Raw genomic sequence first — 21,364 nt, 5'->3', positions numbered from 1 at the left:
CTTCTTCCATTGTTTCAGTTTTCTGGGTTTAATCAGTAACAGCTGCATTCGTCAGTGCTGCACATGAGAAATGGCTCGCGGCTCGGAGCTCTCTCCTCTCTCAGCATCCCAGCTAGTGCACCGAGTCGTCTCTGATGGCCAGAGCCACTCCAGACAGTGATGCCAAACCTACGCTTACAAGCCAGCCTGCTTCCTGTTGGGGCCCTGACCACTTTAATGCAATATTCAGTGCTCAAGCTGTGGTGCTAGGCTGGGTTGGTGATGGCAATGCTCTGTGGGAATGAGAATTTGATTCCTGGAGGAATCAGAGTGATCTCTGGCTATATCATAATGCGAACTCCAACATTTCTCATTTAGAAGCAACCTCCAACTACTGTTCGCTACTTCATTGACTTCAGTGATAGCTTAGGGGCACCTCTCCCCCTCAGCTTCTGCTTGTCGCCTTGAAGGATGAAGTCCTGTCTGCTTGCACATGCACACGCACAACAGTGCCAGACCCAGTGCATATTGACCACCTCCACCCAGAAGCTTTGGGCAGCTAGAAGAAGATCACACTGTGAATCTTAGCTTTTGCCAGTATATGGCCGAATGAGCAAAGTCAGTTTTGCAGGCTTTAATGGCCAGCAGTTGAGAGAGAGAGAGTTGTCACGGGAAACATTCAGACTGACAATGCTTATACACCTGATCCATTGTAGAGAGAAATTCCACTAGCATCTCGGTATAACAGGTTCACCACTTTGCTTTCAGGTGGCTTCAGCTACAGCTGTAGCCTGGGATCAAGTGTTACGAGAAACGTTGATACCTGCCAGTGTTTTATGGCTTTACCCAGTGATTCTTAACCTCTCTTGTCTAGAAGTCCTGATCACCCTTTCTCCATACATCCTAATCAATTCCAGTTGATGCCTCCCCCATGTATCCAGGCATGCTTTAGATGGTCCATACTGAGATCCCTTCTCAGTGTGAAGTCAACCATTGCCGTCACTCTGTTTTGGTTTCCACAGGAGATATATAAGAGGCAGATGATACCAGTGTATAAAAGGCAGAGACCACTTTTCAGATCCAGAGGAGGTGTGGCAGTGCAGTCACACCCCACGTTGACTATGCCATACGTGAGTTCTTGGCACTGGGTGTTGTGTCACCATCACTCATCCCCTCCTTTCCTCTGCTGTTGAATGCCTCTTCCAGACCAGCTGGTAAGCTCAGCTCACACAGAGCTCCAGAAAGCTCACTGTGCATGCACGGCACAGCCATAGTTGAGGGGCTTACCCCCTTTGCCCCATTCCTGGATCCGCCAACACTTAACGCTGCCTCAAACTCAAACAGTTATGTTGTATGTAAAGAGGCTGTGGGAATCCCGTCATTTGGATTCATCAGTACCAGAGAAGAACAGGTTGTCCCCTGTCCTCTATGCCTGTGTGTTTTGCTACAGCTAAATGAGATTTTTCAGCTATTTTATCCATTTCTTGTGTATGCCTTTGCAATGAGACATGGCAGCTAATTAGGTGCTCTTCCTTTCTGCCTAGGTATTGGACTGGATTGAAAACCATGGGGAAGCCTTTCTTAGTAAACACACTGGAGTGGGAAAATCGCTACACAGGGCGCGAGCCCTTCAGAAGAGACATGATGATTTTGAAGAAGTTGCGCAGGTAAGAGGCCGAAAAGCAAAGTTATATTGGTCATTTGTTGTTCCACACTGGTTCTGTTTTCCTTTCCAATCCCCCTCAGGACAGATTATTTTCAGGAAAAGAGTCAACGTGGTTCCCATCTTCAAAAAAGGGAGGAAGGAGGACCCAGGAAACTATAGGCCAGTTAGTCTTACCTCAATCCTGGGCAAGCTTTTTGAGAGCGTTATCCTGATGCATATCGACGAGGGGCCAGCAGGGGAGATTATGCTTAGGGGCAACCAACACGGCTTCATTAGAGGCAGGTCCTGTCAGACCAACCTGGTGGCCTTCTACGGCCAGGTCACCAAATCCTTGGACACAGGTGTCGCAGTGGACGTAGTCTTTCTGGACTTTCGGAAGGCCTTCGACCACTGTCTCTCACCCCATTCTCATTAAGAAACTGGGGGGCTGTGGTGTCGACACCCACACAGTCAATTGGGTTGCCAACTGGCTGGAGGGCCGCACCCAGAGGGTGGTGGTGGATGGGTCATTTTTCACCTGGAGGTATGTGGGCAGTGGGGTCCCGCAGGGCTCGGTCCTCAGGCCTGCACTGTTCAACATCTTCATCAGTGACTTGGACGAGAAGGTAAAAAGCACCCTGTTCAAATTTGCTGATGACACTAAGATGTAGGGGGATGTGGGCACACTAGAAGGGAGGAATAGGCTGCAATCAGACCTAGACAAGTTACAGGGGTGGGCGGATGAGAACAGGATGGGATTCAACACAGACAAGTGCAAGGTGATGCACCTGGGGAGGAAGAGCCAGCACCATACCTACAGGCTGGGGAACTCCCTTCTCATCAGTGAAGAGGCAGAAAAGGATCTTGGAGTCATCACTGATGCCAAGATGAACATGGGCCAGCAGTGTGGGGAGGCAGTTAAGAAGGCCAACCGCACCTTGTCATGCATCCACAGATGCATCTCGAGCAGGTCCAGGGAGGTGATCCTCCCCCTCTATGCGGCACTGGTCAGGCCACAGCTGGAGGACTGCATCCAGTTCTGGGCGCCGCACTTCAGGAGGGATGTGGACAACATGGAGAGGGTCCAGAGGAGGCCACTCGCATGTTCGGGGGCAGCAGGGCAGGCCCTACGAGGAGAGGCTACGGGACCTGAACCTGTTCAGCCTCCACAAGAGAAGGCTGAGGAGGGATCTAGTGGCCTGTTACAAACTAGTCCAGGGGGGACCAGCAGGCATTGGGGGAGTCCCTGCTCCCCCGAGTACAACCAGGAGTGACCAGGAATAACAGTCACAAGCTGGGAGAGGGGAGATTCAGACTAGACACAAGGAGGCGCGACTTCACGGTCAGGGCGGCTAGGATCTGGAACCAGCTTCCAAGTGAAGTGGTGCTGGCTCCTACCCTGGGGGTCTTTAAGAGAAGGATGAACACCTTGCTGGGGTCGTTTGACCCCAGTACTCTTTCCTGCCATGGCAGGGGGTCGGATTAGATGATCTGCTCAGGTCCCTTCCAACCCTAGAAACTATGAAACTATGAAATTATTTAGAAAACTGCAAATTCATGAAGCTCCTCTCCAACACGTGAAAGGGACAAAGATCCTACCCTGCTGTTTCCAGAGTCTAGTCATTAGACTATAGTGTATGTAGATGGCTGTTGGAAAGCAAGGTTTTCGCAAGAGTGAGACTGAGAGGCTTCTCCCAAGCAGTGAGTATGATGGAGGATGACTCCCGTCTATGGTGGCCATAGTTTCATAGTTAGTAGGGCCGGAAGGGACCTGAGCAGATCATCAAATCCAACCCCCTGCCATGGGCAGGAAAGAATACTGGGGTTAAACGATCCCAGCATGGTGTACATCTAGCCTCCTCTTAAAGCCCCCCAGGGTAGGAGCCTGCACCACTTCTCTTGGAAGTTGGTTCCAGATCCTAGCCGCCCTGACCGTGAAGTAGCGCCTCCTGATGTCTAGCCTGAGAGGACTTTCCGGTTTTCTGCTGCTCTGTCCTTTATTGATATGAAACCCGATGCCTTTATGTCCTCTATTTTTCTCTTTGAGAGAGAAATCATCTATTCACTATTAATCATCCATATATCTTCAAGAGAAAAAAAGAGGACATAAAGACGTCAGGTTTCATATTAATAGAGGACAGAGGACAGCCAGACTGTTGTCTATGATGGCCACCCTACTCCTGTCCCATATGAAATGGGAGAGAGCATGAAGGGCAGCACGCAGAATGTGACAGTACTAAGTAGAGCACTAAGTGTGGGAGGGAAAATGAAGAGTAGATCATGGGGAAGGTTAGGCATGAGCAGGGGAGAGTCAAGAGAAATAAGTGAACGAGTCGTTCAGTAAAAGGAGCAATGGTCTCAAGTTGCACCAAGGAAAGTTTAGGTTGGATATTAGGAAGAATTTTCTCACTACAAGGGTAGTAAAGCAGTACCCAGAGAGGTTGTGAAGTCTCCATCCTTGAAGGTTTTTAAGACCTGACTCAACAAACTTCGGCTGGGATGATCTAGCTGGGGCTGGTTCTGCTTTAAGCAGGAGGTTGGACTAGATGTGACCTCCTGAGGTCCCTTCCAACCCTCATTGTAGAATTGTTGAATAAGCCAGGGAAGGACTTCAGAAGAGGCTGATGTGGTTGCCATGAATAGAAATAGTCTTCTTATAGATTTTAAGGCTTTAAGAGACAATTTGCAGTTGGCTAGGTTGACCTCCTGCATACCACAGACCAAAGAACCTCACCCAGTAACTTCTGCATTGAGCCCCTAATGTGTGTGGGGCTATGCTATTATCTTTTCGAAAGGCATCCACTCAGGTGATGGACAATCCATCACGTCCATATGCAAGTTCTTCCAGCGTTTAATTGCCATCACAGTTAAAAATTCAGACCTTACTCCTAGTTTGAATTTATCTCCCTTTAACTTCCAACCACTGGACCTCATTATGTCTTTTCCTATTAGATTAAAGAGCTATCATAAATCTCTCTCCATGAAGGTGCACCAGCCTCAGAGCAGTTTAGATGAAAACAGATTCAGCTTTACAACAGACAAGAGTGCTTTGTCTGCTTGCTGGGCACAAAGCATTTTTCCCCTCAGACAGTCCCTGCTGTATTGTTGAAGTCTGAGGTGGGAAAGCCTTACCAGAGACTCTGTTCAACCCCTGATCAGAGCATTTTTGCTCCCTGCAGTATCCTTCACAAGTGCTTGCCTTATTTAGTTTTAAATGGCCTAAACAGCATTTATACTACATCCCAAGGGGCACTATTTTACAGCCTGATGGGGGATCAGCATCTAGAAGATTTTCCTGATATTCAGTGTATAATCTCTGCCTTAATTCATTCCCATTACTCTTGTTTATGCCCCTTTTACTGTTATAATTAATTCATTTCCTTCCTTGGCTACAGCCTTCAAATATTTGTAGGCTGTTATCATGTCTCCTCCTAATTGTCCCTTAGCCATGTTATACATCTTTAACTCTTCTAGCTTTTACTTATTAGTTACTCTTTTCACCCCTTAATCTTTTTTTTTTTTTTACTGTCCTCTGAACCCCTTCTAGTTTGTCGATATTTTTCTTTTAATTAGATGCCTAGAAATGAAGTAGCTATTCCAGAGCTGGATAGTTAGTAAAGGACTACATCCTTGCTTCCTGCTATAGTACAGGATCTTTGTGTGCAGCCCACAATAGCATTGTCTTAGAGAAAGGTCATCAGAAACCTCTTAAAGTCGGTGAGAGTCTTATACTGACTTCAGTGTGTTTTGAACAAGCTTCAAATCAATACCAAATGCCTTGCTGGGAGATTCGCTTTAGTCGAGTATAGTGCAGAGTGTACAATGGCAAACAAAGGGCCTATATATGCACGAGATCAGTTTAAATGATCTAATTGTACCTTCTGGTTTAAACCATTATGAATATCCCCAGTCTATAATTTATTAGCTTCATATTTCAGCTTCTACATCCTTTTTCTTCTTGAGTTGTGCCTCCCTGGAGATGCAGATAACTGTGAAATGACAGGGGAGGCAGGAGGGTAGCGTTTTCTTGCAAATAGTCGAGTAAGCTGTGCAGCTATTTTTATGTAGCAAAACAGGACCAGTTTCAGAGGTGATTCACTGGGTGACGCAGCTGAGACCTATTTACCCACACGCTCCAAGGTGTCAGGAGGCTGCACAGATATAACTCCCATCCTGAGAAGCTGGAAGTGATGTCAGTTCAAATAGCGTGGGGACTATTTTAACATGCACTTCTTTTACGTCTCCTGCTTATTTTTCTTTTTACACTTCTCCATCTAGCCACTCAACCTATGAATGACTCCACCTTAGTCTCCTTTACAGTCATTTTAGTTTAAGGAGGCTGGATTCGTAGGTGTGTGCCATTGACACATTGGAAAGTGGATGGTAAGTGGATGCAAGGTCAAGGATTTAAGGTGGCACTGGAAACAGAGGGGGAGAAAGTAATAACTGACACTGACATACACCTGCATCTTTGCTTCATTTTGGTTTTAACTTGATTTGATGTATTTGGTGGCTTATCTGTGTTGGACGTTGTTGCTGAGCATGGAGAACTCTAAACACCAGGAGCCTCAGACTTGCACTCAGGACTTTAGGCTCTGTTGCCTTCTGATTAGAAATGGCTGATGCAGGTAGGGCCTAGCTAAACTCCTACTGACTTGGATGAGTGTAGGATCTGGGCCCTTCCTCCAGTAGGTTTACACTAGAAACCCATTACTAATTTATGAGGTCTGTCTGAACAGTGACATAGGAATGCAGTGTTGGCAAATGGGGCATGGGGGCATACGTTGAGGGGGAAGTGAAAGGGACCCCCGGCTTTCTTTGAGGTCAAAATGTGGTTGAACATAATACTCACTGCTTTGGAAAGAGTAATAGCAGGAGTAGAGAAGAGAGGCCATAAATTTATCGCACCTGGGAGTCTTCTGAAGAAGTGTCTCCTGAGATGGATTTTGTGGGTTGGGAATAAATCTTCCCTCTTCCCACTTTACTCCCAATTTCCTCTCCTGTTTCTTACAGCCATTCCCTCCTTGATTTGGGGGGATTAACCCTATCGAGCTTGCCCTCAATAAAAGGCCTGTGTTTTGTTCCAAGTGACTTAAATAGCAAGGGTCTTTGAGTAGATGTTTTATCTTTTATTAGACCAACTGTGATAAAAGATATCACATCTGCTCAAAGAACCTTGTCTGCCGATGTCCTTTAGACCAACACGGCTACAACCAAAAACCCAGCCAGTTAATTAATTGGCATTTAACGCAATTTACTTAATATTTGACAAAGGCTGGTATGGTTGGCATTGTAATTTGTTTCCAGCTGAGCTTTTTTTCCCCATAAATTCATAGAAGTCGGGGCTGGAAGGGACCTCATGAGGTGATCGGATCCAGTCCCCTGCACTTGGGCAGGAAAGACGGCTGGGATCAGATGACCCCAGCAAGGTGTGCGTCAAGTCGTTTTTTAAAGATCTCCGGGGCAGGTGACTGGACCACCTCGGGGGGGGGTCTCTTCTAGACCCTAGGCACTCGAATCGTAAAGAAGTTTCTCCTTATGTCCAATTTGAAGTGATCTTCGAGCCGTTTGTGTTCATTGTTTCTGGTCTTCTCCTGGGGTGCCTTGGTGAACAGATGCTCCCCCAGGCCACAATGTAAGCTCTTATAGGCTGCTCTTCAGTTAAACCAGAAATGTTTGCATACCTTGTGTTAACTGACCGTCAAGTAACTCAAGGTACAGGAATGTCATGGAGACGTACCCGGGGGCTCCCCTGATGCGGCATTCATTCGGCTGTATGGCTCATCTACTCTCTGCAGTCCTCTTTCTTTTGTGTCTATGTATTTGCCTCTGGCTCTTATCGATTAGTTGAGTACTTCTTGAAATAATTTCCAGTCTGATCCTGACAAGTTTTCTTGCTGCTTTCCATGGTAGGTAATGCTTTGGAGTGCTGCTGTTAGTAATGCTGGTGTTTCTGAGCAGCCAGATAGGGAGGCTTCCTGGTTTACTGGCTTCCCATGTCACCTCAATGAGAGGTGCACCGTACTTCATCTTGGCAAAATGGAGAGCTTTCTTTTTTGGAGATTTACAAATCTGCATGTAGCGATCCCTTTATACTGAGCCCAGAAGAGTGCTTATACCAGACCCGTACTCTACGCAGGCATGTCTGGAGGAAGTCAGTGATGTAAAGAGTCATGTATTATGAGTAGCTCATGGCTAGCCCATGTGGGCTTCTCTTCTCCTGAACTTCTTGTTCGGACAACGTTTCTCACAGGCCTTCTTTCCTGTCATACTTTCCTTACTGTATTCTGCATGAAGTGTATGGATATGCTCGAAAACGTTGGGCTAAAGAAGCTTGAGGAGTTACTTCTGGACCATTCAGAACCCCCACTTCTCCTGTGCATTTCATATTTTTCTCCCCCACCATCTCATGCAAATTTGGGTTATTTTGACCGCTTCTCAGCCTAACCACACCATCCTGTAGTTTGCCACTTCCAGGATCGTTGCTTCATGATACAGCCCATCGCCATTAGACTTAAACCACTGAACGCCGACGATTGTTGTGATACCAAAGAAATACCGCTCTGTGAGTATGGCAGTTTCTGAAACGTGCTTCTCAAATAAGCACAGCAGCTGCTTTGCTTGGCTAAAGTGCCTTTTATGGAGGTATCTGGTACATGCTGGTCAGCCAGTTTCCCAGGAGGTGATACACACAAATACAAATAGATATCCATTATAGGATCAACAATGAACGTTTCTTCAACAAGCATCTCCGGGTGGTTTATTTCTGGCACTGATCTGGAAAATCCTGTGGGCTGGATTGTGCCTCCTAGATCTGCCTGTGTCCCTGTGGAAGGATGAAATCAATCACCGCTACAGCACTGTCAGGTTTGAAGTGCTCGCTACAGAAAGCCCTGCAAACTCCACAAATGAGGAGGGGCGATGCTATGCTATGCACTGTCCCCGCTATCAGCACTCCAGAAAATCTGCTCCAAGTCCCAGGCTTGTTCTATGCAGAGCCCTCTGCATCCTCTCCATGCAGGGTCCCATGGACAGCTACTTGCTTGGGAAACCCTGGTAAAACCTCTCCCATGGATTCATGCAGATTGGGAGTGGGGGGAGAATTCTGTTTAAGATTCCCAGTGATATCTCAGATCTTTGCAGGGGGATCTCTAGGGTTTGTGATCTCGCATCCAATGTGATCTAAGGCAAACTTTTCAAAAAGACCTTTTTTGAGCATCTACTCTCTCCTGCAGGAGGAGGTGATGTGACCGCACATGGTTTAGTTTTAGCTATGGATTTGCTGGCAGTAGAATTTATATGAGTACGTGGCTTAGCCTGTAGATGGCACTCGCTGTACATTTTAAAAGACCTGCAGCTTTATAACGGGTAGAGCCGACGATTTTGGATCCGGAGGAACAAAGCGTTGTCTTGGAACTGAAATGAAGCACAGCTAGGACATGGGTACCTGCGGTATACTCCCTAGGTTCACCATCCCTCCCAAAATGCCTTCAGACCCAGGATCCCCTGACAAGCAAGCCACATATTTTGTGGGAATGCATGTTTGGGTGCTTGATCCCTAAATATAACACAGGGCTGCCCTTTTATATTTGTGTTGGCAAATTGTTCTCTGTTTTGTTGAGCAGCTTCTGTGTCTGTCGGGCCCACATCACGTAGTGCATTAGGTTTAGATGCCTTAAAAATACATAGTGCCATGCCATAACTTTCATACAACCCCCCCCCGGACATTGTTTCTGAATCATTATTTCATCTCTAGCAAACCCAGCAGCAGTCGAAGGCTGGGCCTAAGATGGAGAGGACATCCCAGGCCAAACATAAAAAATGCTGAGTTACTCAGTTTTTCCTGTTGATGGAAGCAAGTGGAGCAACTGATATCCAAGAGAGCCTTTGGGAATGGATGGTTTGAGATATGAACGTCAGCTCTGAAATGCCGAGATTTCCTTTTTTCTACAAGTCCCGGTCCCTGCAGATTCCCCGTTCTCCTTTTCATTCTTCCCAAGGAGATAAATTGAATTCCGCAGGAGTTACTGCATGTAGGGCTTTCACATGAGACCTTGAAACCCGAGCGGCTCCCTGTTCTGTTTTGAATCAAAGAGAACATGGTATGCTTCATATGAATATACATTTGCTCTATCTGACAACAATTTCCCCTTTCCTTATTCGAGCATTCCTGAAACGTTGTGTATGCACATGAATATGTGTGTGTGTAGCTTCCAAAACAGTTTGAGAGAATAAGGCCTGTAAGCGTAAATAAGTTTGAAATATGATTAGGTCCTGCTTTTCCTCTGAACAACTCCATGTGGCGAATAATAGGATGCAGCAGGTAAAAGTTTTCCTCTTACAGTCTCTCATCATCCAACTATTTTTTAACTAGTTCACTCAAAACTACATGAGGCAATGGAGTAGTCAGGCCAAGCTTGAATTGCAAACAGCTACTTGTTTGGCCTTGGAAAGAAAAAACGCTAATGCTTTCCCATGCAGATTCCAGCTCTGCTGGATGTCATTGTAAAGCTTGGCATGAAGTCCGGTACTAATTTAAAACAGTCAGAAATAAATTAGGAAATAAATTGGGAAACTGTGTTGTTAATGAATGCTTGGTAAGTGTTGTCCCAAGGTAGATTATGGTTTGGTTATTGGCCTACCTGCGTGCCTCCCAGTGATACGAGGAACTCGCCGGGCAGGCTGGATTTGGATGGTTATGATACAACGTGGCCCTGGGCAGATTTGGCAAGATCAAGCATTTTAAAAGTAGCAGCAGGTACATTTAAACTTAGCAGGAACTTCAACGTGGTTTCAAGCAATCCCAGCATTTCAAAAATCGTGAGCCAGACCTCAAAAAAGTATTCCCACTTTTTACACCTGGGGTGTATATATGTTTTTTCCTTCTCCCACACAGGCCATGAACAAGGTTTAAACCTAAAAACTTAGACTGGCAGCATACTACAGTGGGAAGGAATGGACTGGTCCATGCAAGAAGAGAAAGCAGGTGTGGCCAGTGGGTTACACAAGCGTTTTTGGGACAACAGTGGGACTGTGAGCATCGGGATTCATGGTTTCTCTTCTTGGATGACAGCAGGCTGTGGTCTGTCAGTCACAGGCACCAGAGACCAATGAATCAGTGCCCATACCTGTGTTGTCAGTATGGACGAAACCTGGGGCTCGGGAATAAATAAAGCACAAGTCCCTCTGACTTCAGCTAAAGAACCAGTTCTCTTAACCTTGGAAGCATTAGCAGTCCTAAACCCCTAGATGAGCTCGAGGTGCTAATGTTGACCCAGAACCACACTGCGTTCATCTGCATTATGGGAACTTCTCATTTTGCAAGCTTCTTTGGAAAGACTGTTGTGCCAAGGCATGACTCTGTTACGTGAAAACCTGGAGCTTGATCTTGGATAGCTCTGAAGTGTCATGCCCATGAAACAGGTGAATCACTGCTTTCCCTCACCACCAAAACCTTTGTTTGTCATGAGAATTATGAAGTGCGCTAAAATGTTAACAGCAACCAGTAGAAAAGCTGAGTTTAGACCCATGCACTATGGAGTTACAGGTCAATGTACCTTTCTTTAGGATACAGGGGTTCAGGGGCAGATCAAGGATTTGGCACTACCTCCCCCCCACTCTCCATCCCCCAGCGTGGGCAGACTGTGACACTGGAGCCTCTGCTGCTGCTTTCGCCCTTTCCCTGCCCACTGCTACTGCTTCTTCCACTGTCCCAGGAAGGGAGAAGCTTCAGAGCCACATCCTCCCCACCCTGCCCAGACCCCCTGGGAGTGAACGTGGGAAGGAGGAACCTCCCTGCCCACCACCTCTGCTGTTGTCACTGTTCCCTGCTGAGCCCAGCACCTTCATACCCCGGCTGGAGCAGGCAGGAGCGGCTTTGAAGCTTCCCCAGCCCCCAGGACGGAGGAAAAAGAGGAGGAGAGGGACCTGCTGCATGGGGGAGAGAGGGGAGGAGAGGGATTCTTGCTGCTTTGGGGCCGCAGATGCTCCCATGGTGCGCTCCAATCAGAAAGGGGTGCAGCTGTGCCACCGCAACCCCTCCAGATCCATCTCTGCAGGTATTTTTTTTCTGTATAGCGACACCCCCAAAATCACATGACAACTGGATCTTTTCACGATCTTGCCTGTAGTAGAGGGTCAGAATCCGGCTACTCACTATAAAATCACAAGGCTTGGCAACAAGATTCATTTTCTGCATTTGCACAGGCCAGCTCAGTACTCTACATAGCTGCCTTATTTGAGTTGGTCTTTAAAATATATATATTTTTAATATGCCTGTAAATGTAAAAGAGAAGTCTCGTGGTAAGCTGGAAAGAAAGAGACAGCTTTTTCAGAGGTTGAAAATGGGAATGACTATTCTGCAGAAATTCCCATTTTAAAAAAAAAAATTTTGTCCCGATGCAGAATGAAAGACTGACATTTCCTGCAGAACAGAAACTCTGAAAAATGCTGATGCAGAGCTATCAAAAACATATGGATAATTCTAAACATTCTGAGTTATTCAGTATATGACATTTGATATATATATACACAATTAGGTATGCCTGTAATTACTTAATTCTAATATAATGAAAGCCATGGCACTTCTGGCTGTGTCTGTCTGTCTGTAACACTCCAGGCCAACTGCACATGCGCGGCCTGGAGCCTTACTGACAGACAGACCGACAGGGAAGTGGAGGCGGAGGTGGTGGGGGCCAAGGTGTGCTCTGCCACACAGTGGGGAAGGGAGTTGGGGCGTGGTATACGGCCCTGCAGGGGGCCATGATGCGGGGCTGTATGGGGGTGTGGCACAGGGGGCATGGTGCATAACTGCTGGCTGCAGCACGTGGCTGCAGCGCACCCCCCATGCATACTCCCTGCATGGCACCCTGTGCCTTCATGTCACTCCCCACCCCCTCAATGACTACAAGCCATACCCCCCCTGCACAGGGAGTGCCCACTGGCTGTGACCACGGGGTGCAGAGGGTACAGGAGAAGTGGCAGGCAGCTGCAAGATGTGGCATGGGAAGCGGCCACAAGGGTCACAGCAGTACCTGCCAGCTGCCGCCGCAGGGTGGAGCATGCCCCCCATGCCTGCGGCATCATGCAGCCACATGCCATGCCCCCTCATGCACCCTGCGCCACACCCTAGGGCCACTCCCTGTCTACATGGCTGTACCCAGCATGCACTCCCTGTGCTGTGGCCACTCCCTGCACCACGCCCTGCGGCCGCCTGCCACATCCTCTGCACGCCCACATGGCACCCCCCCACGTACCATGCCACCCCCCATTTGCCATGACATCTATGTGTCCCATGCCACACCCTGGAGCTACTCTCTGTGCCATGCCCTGTGCCCATGCACCACCCCTTCACACCCCCCCCATGTGCCATGCCACTCCCAATGTGCCATGCCCCTTGTGTGCCCCACACCACACCCTGGGGCTGCTCCCCATGGTATGCCCTGTGGCCGCCCGCCACCCTCTCCGCACGCCCATGTGGCATGCACCCCCACATGCCATGCCCATCATGCCCCACGCCACATCCTAGGGCCATTCCCTGTATCAGATGGGTGCAGCCTGCAGGCGCTCCCTGCACTGCAGGCTACTCCCCGCACCATGCTCCATGGCTGCGCACCAAGGCCCGCAGTGTGCCCCGTGCCATGTGGCCGCAGCCAGCAGGCATGCCCTGAGTCCCACTGTGCCATGGCCACTTCCTGTGCCATGCCCCACGGCTTCACACCACACCCCTTGCTTCAGCCATGCACCACTCCCCATCATGTACACTGCGCCTCACCCCACAGCTGCTCCCCATGCCACGTGGGCACAGCCTGTGGCTGCTCCCCACACCATGGCTGCTCCCTGCGCCACGCCCTGTGGCCGCACGCCATGCCCCCCACACGCCCTGCGCCACACTCCAGGACTGCTCCCCATACCACGTGGCTGCAGCTGGCAGGTGCCCCCCCTGCCGTGGCCACTCCCCACACCATGGCATATGCCATCCCCCCGCGTGTCCTGCGCCACACTCCAGGGCCATTCCCTGCATCATGCAACCAACAAGTGCTCCCCATGCCGTGGCCAGTCCCCACGTCACGCCCCATGGTCATGTGCCATGCCTCCCTGCACAGAGGGGAGCGGGGCTGGACCCAGAGTGGGAGGGGGAGCAGGACACGAGCCAGAACAGTGGTGGGACGGGGAGAAGCAGGGCAGGTCCTGGAGTGGCAGTGGGAGGGGGAAAGCGGGGCAGGACCCAGAGCGGTGGTGGGAGGGCGGGGTGGGGCTGGATCCAGAGTGGCAGAAGGGGAGCACAGGGCTGTGCGCGGGTCTCTGTCCCCGCTCCTACCCCCCCTGTTCAAGATGGGTATTTTGCTACTGAAGTAGAAAGGTGGAAGTTAATCAAATTGCTACAGTTGAAAAAAACCTTTTTTACCATATGGTTAACATTACCCATATGAAGTAATTAAGCCAAAGCAGCTTATTTTGCCTTTTGCTGTAAAAAGTGTTGTCAAAATCAACATGTTCCTGTGCAACATCTTTAAAAAGGGCTTTTGTCCAATGAAAAACTGCCCCAGCTATATTTTTTCCACCTCTCTAATCATTGTTCTTGCTGCTTTCCTTGCTGGCAGGTCAGCCAGCTATCAAACTGTATCTATTGATTCAGGAAGATTATTCCAGTGACTTCCCAGTTTAATTAGTTATTGTGAAGGATTTTGGTTGATTACGGTTCTTGTGGCTGTTGGTAGTAAAGATGTTCAGGGGCGAAAAAAAATCAGTCACAGAGTGGGCTAGATTTGGGCTTTCCTCTTTTGTTTTTGTCATGCCAACGCCAAATAAAGCGAGCGTGCCGTGGTTTTATTCCTTTGTTTCCGAGAACTAAAAGGCGCTCAGTAAGAATCACGAAACTGATAGCCGGGGGCGGTTTGTAAAACTGTAAATATGTTAACTTTTAAATGTATTCTCCTCCGGGCATTTTCTGAATGATAGTGGAAACTTTCTACGAATTGCATCAGTAACAAAGGCTTTATGTCCAATAACATTGTCTGATATCTGGAAAATGTTTCAAAAAGGCAGTTTTTATTATTCGTTACGGGTGCGTGCACAGCCCAGGAGAGAGCTTGCTGGGCTGGTTCTCCACTCTGTTTCACCAGATTTACAGTGATTTTACACTTCTGATTTCAAAGGTGTTACACTGAACAAGCCTGTTATAAGTCGAGTATCTGCTACAGTTAGTCCTTCAGAAGTACAGTTATCAATGTTCTGGTTCAGTTGTCTCTGTGCATTACGTGAATCATACTTGCATTATCTACTGTCTATGTGTTCTTTACCCGATGCTTTCCCTTGCTTTATATTAGTACGTGTCCTAATGTCTGTTCTGTGCGTAAATGTATACTCAAAGTATATTGTCCTGGGGTCACATTCTGATCCTACGTGTGTGCGCATATAAACACACGAAGCAAAGCTTGCTTCCTCCAGTAGGGCCATTAGAAACATATGCACATGCACACACGCGTACACTCATGCACACCCAGTAGATTTTCCCCTCCAGAGCAGGGCATGTTAGGGTCACATGCACACATGTGCATATGTATGAACTTGCCCACTCTGACAGAGAGTGGAAGGGAGCCACACACACAGAGCGAGTCTTATCCCCTACAGCCAGGTAAGGCAGAGGTACATGCATGCACGCATTTTAACAACAAATGGATCTACCTCTAGATCTGGAAAAGTCCACTGACTTCACTTGTATTGATTTGCGCTTGTATAACTGGAGACTATAATCGTAATGTACATAAGTATTAATTTGCTCATTGATGAAAGTGCAAATAAATCTGTTGTTAATATTAGTGTCCTTTACTTAGTGAGGTCAGGTCTTGCACAATCAAGAAAGTTCTGGTTTATATGGCTGTGTCAATGTTATATTGTTTGTAATGTTTAGGCACCCTTGACTGGTGTCTGTAGCAGAACAGTGCCGCATGCAGCAGCTGGAATTCAGCTCCCTTTACGTTCTTCCTCTGAATCCAGGGAGGAAATAGAAAGCTGGGCATGAGCACAGGCTGCGGAACAGGGTGGGCCACCCGGGCCATGGCCTGACCAACTTTTAGCATGTTAATTTAGGTAGCTATGCAGTTAAAAAAATAGCTATACAGTAGGTGTGTGAGTAGCAGGTCCTATCAGGGCCCGAATCAGGGACAGTGATTCGAGTCATTGATTCGGATCACTGTCCCTGATTTGATTCGGCCAAATCTGAATCTGAAGATTTGATGCTGATTGGGAGAACCAGCAATTCGGACATAAACACAGCCTTAAAAGCTCTTTCTACATACCTCCAGGGACCAGGTGCAGCTTGAGAATGCCGCGATGGTGAGGCGGAAGGAGTGTCCCACGGGAGCGCGGGGGGAGCCCCGCGTGCTCAGCGGCTAACCCAGAAGTACTTTCTTGTACTTCCTGCCGTGTAAACCTCATGTTTAGGGCAGTGAGAACAATTCTGTTTGTTTGCTGGGGGCAGAGGGGAATGCATAATTACCCAAAATCAAATGAAGTGACACTAGATTGCCTGTGAATATTTGCCCCTGTATTTTTCTAACATGGGTGCCTATATTAGTTTGCAGCAGATACAAGAGAAACCTCCACCCACTCAAAAAACCAAATGCACAAAGCTTTCTTACCACCAAGTCCTCATAATTAGTCTAGTTCATTCATAGCACAGAGGTTATTTTTTCCCTCTCTGTGTGCATAACTCCCATGTGCACCAGTGAGAGAAGAGAGCCTACCTCTCTGTTCATACTTAGACCTCAGTGAAAACACCAGCGCAATCTTTGTGATTAATTGATTTCAGAGAGTTCTGACGGCAAATGAGAGCCGCAGCCCTCGCTGTAGCCGGCAGCCTGAGAGCTGGCATGCGCCGCGTGCAGAGGATCAGGGAAATGGAAAGCAGTTCTCATTTGGATTTCAGAACTATGTTTTTAGTGACCAGCTGCTTTTTTGCCCATTACTGATTATCAGTAGCTTAAATACATAATTAGGTAGACCAGCAGTTCAGGGACATGGCAGGGTGCCTTGGAGCGAAGCAGAAGTGGTGCATTCTAGTTACTGCTGCCATCCTGAACACAAATGTGCAGCTGCTCTCAGTGGTACTTCTCATGTCCGTCTGCCCCCACCCCCCAAGTCAGCACCTGGCCTAGTTTAGTTCTCCCTTTCACTCACCCAACAGTTACACCACTGAAATAGACTTGATAGGCAAACCTGTCGAAATCACGTAGACAGACAAATGCTATTTATGTACTGCTTAAAATCATCTAGACCAGGGGTGGCCAACCTGCAGTACATGTGCCACAAGTGACACAGGCAGCCCCTGTGTGTGGCATGCAGCAGATTGGTGAGGGGCCAGGCAGCACCACAGTAGGTAGGGCAGAAAGCAGAACGCATGGCAGCAGATCAGGCAGGGAGCACGGATGCAGAAAGGAGAGCAGCAGATCAGGCAGGGAGCACCGGGCATAGAGCAGAATGCAGAGCAGCAGATCAGGCAGGGAGCACGGATGTGGAAAGGAGAGCAGCAGATCAGGCAGGGAGCACGAGTATGGAAAGGAGAGCAGCAGATCAGGCAGGGAGCACAGGACAGGGTGCAGAAAGCAGAGCACCAGATCAGGCAGGGAGCACAGGGCATAGAGCAGAATGCAGAGCGGCAGATCAGGCAGAGGAAGGGGATTGTAGTAGCACCGAAGGAGAGTGCAGGGCTATTTTGTGGCATGCCTGCTAGAAAGGTTACCCCCCACTGCTCTAAACACTTTGGTCCAAAATGCTGACAGTCTAACTATGAAGGGGAAGATCTTGTACAACGGAGGAAGAGCTTGAGGAAGGGGGAAGTTGGTTTGGTTTGTTTTTTTCAGACAGACACAGGTACGTTGCAGCCCCATAAAGCAAGCTTAGGTCAGACCCCTTTCACACCAACTCCCCAGTGAACAGGCCCATACAAGGCTATGCTGTAAGTGGCCAGTCGCACTCTTTCAGTGCAGAAGTAAAAGTCTAAATGCCCATCAAGCTTTTGGCTGTATTCATGTCCCGCATTGTTGTTCTACCTTCACAATTATCCAGAACAGAATGAGTTGCCACAGCCTTGGGGAGATGCTGAGAAGCTACAGTCCAAGTGCTGAAACTGCAGTGTCTAGTCATTAGAGTATGCGCTCTGCAGAGATTAGTAATTGGGTCACTAGGTCATTTGAACAACAGAAAATTGAATTTCCTTGCTGTGAAATGGATGGGGCAAAAAATAAGCAGTTGAAGCTCGTGAGAGTTTTGTGCATACATTTTGTACACGGACAGTGTCTGAGCCATGCACTGGAACGCGTACACTCTGCAAAGAGTTTACCGTCTTGAGGAGGAAATCGGTACCTTCATGCAACCCTGTGTAAACGGCCTGTGCAGAAAAGCCGGGCAGCAGCTGGAAGGGGACAGCATCTGCTCTCCAACCCGTGGGACAGGTACGATCCCTCCCTCACTCCCAGGTTGGAGCCCTCTGTATCTCTTCATTAGCTACCTGATCTGTAATTGCAAACCTGTAGGTTATAGCCCCACCTTGTCAGACCCACACCCTGTCCCTTGGGGAGAGAAAGCTAAGAGTCCTTTGTTTTAGCCAGGCATTTTCATGGTTTCATCATTGTTAGGGGCTGGAAGGGACCATGCAGATCATGGGGTCTAGCCCCCCTGCACTTGGGCAGAAAAGACTGCTGGGATCAGATGACCCCAGCAAGATCTCAGTGCTTTGTTTTTTAGACTTTGTTTTTCACACTTTCTATTCTAATCTATATAGGTAATACATTACCTTGGGAACGATGCTCTCATTATGGGCTTATACCTGAGTAACCAAGAGTTAAAAAGTATGGATTCCCCCTACCATATTGATTTTAGACTTGGAAATCAGAGGGATATGGGTTTAAAAAAATGCCTGGCACTTTGCTTCATAATTTCTGCTAGTGGAAGCAGTGTAAAATGAAACCTTTCCTCCTAAAGTCATAGGTGATGAGTCAAGAGGTAATAGGTGGATATGTAATTCAAGGAGCCAGCCATGGAGGGACAGGACCCTAAGCACCTAGTTACCATTCTCCTGGGGCACTGTAACACTTTCGGCAGGAGTGTTGTAATGCCTGACTGACTTCGTTCAGGTCGGAGTGTCCTGAAACTTGGTTTTCTGCATCTGGAAATTTTAAAACATCACTTTCTGTCCAAAATACCATCTTGAAAGAAAATCTCCAAAGCTCCCCCAGTTCAGGGTCTCTGAAGACTTAGGCAGGCGTCACTGCATGGGCTATATTCACAGTACCTTATAAAGCATTTCTTCATTCCTGCGGGTGACAAAGCAGCCTATTCTTTTCTTGTTTTTATACGGAAACTGCTATTCTGTTCTTGTGTGACACTGGGAGCTGGGGCAGAAGGGAGCGCGCTGTAGTAGCTAGGATTTAATTTAGCTGTGGGAGGTAGTGATCTCAGCTTTTCCTCTCAGTTCATCAACATTAATGCCAAAGTCAGTGAGGCATCTGTCTCTACTTAGTGAATTATCTGGCCCATTGACTTCAGGCCTTTTTGTTTGAACAGTGTAGCCAGTCGTGGTGACTTTGGCTCCTGGTGGAACTAGTCTTGCTGCGACCTCATGAGATCCAACCTTCATACAAGTTCGGGATAGTCCTGGGGAAATGTCTTGATGATAAGCTGCTTCCCCACCCTCTCCACTTCTTGAGAAATAGCATCTAGTCAGGGGCATTGCAGGGGCAGCGACTGGGGAGGCTGTGAAGACCCCCTTGCACTGCCATCCTTTCAAATCTGCGAAGCAGTAAAGATCCTCTCCTCTTGTAGGTTGAGTAGAGGGAGGCTGAGAGCAAGTGGAAGATGTGGGGCCAGACAGATGTTCTGTGGTTCACTAGGCAGAGTTCATGGGGGGCTGGAGCAGAGATGAGAGACAGGGGCACAACATGGATTTGGGACTGAAGGTGAAGAGGACTAGGGCATAATAGTGTTTAATCATAAAATTGGAAAGGACCTCAAAGATCATCTAGTCCCACACAGATGCGTGATTCCTAAACCATTGCCAGTGGGTACCTGCCCAGCCTTTTTTACCAAAATCCTATGTTTTGTTGTTAATTGGCAATATTAATTTGCATGTGCGTTGTGATGGGGAGAGAGAAGGGGGTTCAGAAGACAATGAAAAAAAAGGTCATTGTTCTTTAAAAAAAAAAAAATTGAATTTCAAAGCCAATCTCACAGTACTTTAGATCAGATTCATACTTTGGCTTCATAATATTACCTGAATATGAAATTCTCCAGAATCAAATAAGAGAATCAGGATTTGGCCGTTGTGCTCTATAGCATAAATTTCGATATATCTTCTCCATAGAAGCAGTGCCTCATATTGCTGCCACATTCACAAAGAGCTGCTACATGCTTGAAATTGTATAGAATACCATTCCATACCACATTTCCCATCATACATCCTTGTTCAAACTTTCGTTCTCGTACTATCTTTGGCCTTATAATAAGAGACAGGAATCAATAAATTCTATATTCCCAAAACGTTGGTTGCAATTATATATCATCTCAATTGAATTTCACACTGTGGATCACTTAAAAAAATACATTCCAACTAAATCCATTATGGCCAGCATAAATTATGGTAATCAATTATTGAAATATTTCCAAAATAGCTGAGTGAAAATGAGATCCAAATGTGAACTATATTTTATTGTTGCGGGCAGATACAAATACAACTATAGACCTCTAGTTTTCTTCATTATGAATATGCTATACTCTGTATTAATTTTGTAGATTCTTTTTCTTGCTTCAGGTAATAAAAATGAAAAACAACAGTAAAAACAACAACAAAACTCCCATATCCTTTAAAAGGGGATCAATGAAGGAGCTGATTTGATGAGTGAGCCATAAGGACAACTTACAGGTCGCAGAATCAACAGCAGCAAAAATATTGGTTTAGAAATGTAATAAAATTCAGAAAATGGTTTCTACTCATTTGAAACGAATTCCAATGTATAACCCACAACAGAAAACTGAATTTCTGTGATAGCTCGGAGACTCAGAGTCCGAAGGCATGTTCTCACTGACCTGCTTCTAGGGACATTGAGCTGGAACGAGGAGAGATCTTCTCAACAGAAATTGAACCCAAGTACTGCCTTTTATTTGTAGATTAGATTGTGAATACTTCTACCTCCAGTCACTGATTGTGCATCCATAATTGTAGCAAGGGGAGCTTGCAGGGGGATGACTTTATTAGAAAAAGCAGAGGCATTTTGTAGTGTTGCTCATGCTGTTCATTCTAATAAATTGCATGTGCAGTTTATTGGAAGAAGAGGTACTACATCTTTCTGCTCGTGGTTTGTTTTGTCTCCTGAAGTACGATGTTTTCGTGGGGAGAAAAGCAAACTTCCAAGTGCATTTTGTCTATAAGTGCATCATGTATTCCAGCTGGGAAGGGTGTAGTTCACACATAGAGATACAGGAAAGTCCCTGTTTCCCTGGCACAATCTGGTTTCCTCGTCTGGACCAACGCAAGGCACTGAGGACAGAAAAGCTGTGATCTATTAGCCCCCATCCCCTTATGTGGATAGGGTTCACATACTCTTCATGGAGTAGAGTTCAGTGGAAATTGGAATTTCCATTACATGGAAAAGTCTAAAACTCCAATATTTATAGAAGCCCCCATCACCTCCTGCCTCCCATGATGTATGTGTGGAGTGGGTCTGTTGCATTGCAAGACATGTA

The 21,364-nt window shown here is 47.2% G+C and overlaps 1 protein-coding gene across 1 annotated transcript in view; it reads left to right on the top strand.

Moving 5' to 3' along the window:
* The window catches only part of KALRN (kalirin RhoGEF kinase), a 764,809-nt gene that overhangs the window by 419,421 nt on the left and 324,024 nt on the right, over window positions 1–21,364 (top strand). Inside the window, exon 10 of the mRNA XM_090045976.1 lies at window positions 1,524–1,646. Within this exon, the coding sequence (XP_089902102.1) occupies window positions 1,524–1,646 (123 nt within the window). The remainder of the gene's footprint in view (window positions 1–1,523; window positions 1,647–21,364) is intronic.

Source organism: Crocodylus siamensis, chromosome 4 (genome assembly GCF_052110815.1).
Source record: "Crocodylus siamensis isolate JL-2025a chromosome 4, ASM5211081v1, whole genome shotgun sequence".
NCBI lineage: Eukaryota > Metazoa > Chordata > Crocodylia > Crocodylidae > Crocodylus > Crocodylus siamensis.
This window is presented reverse-complemented; position numbering and strand designations above follow the sequence as displayed.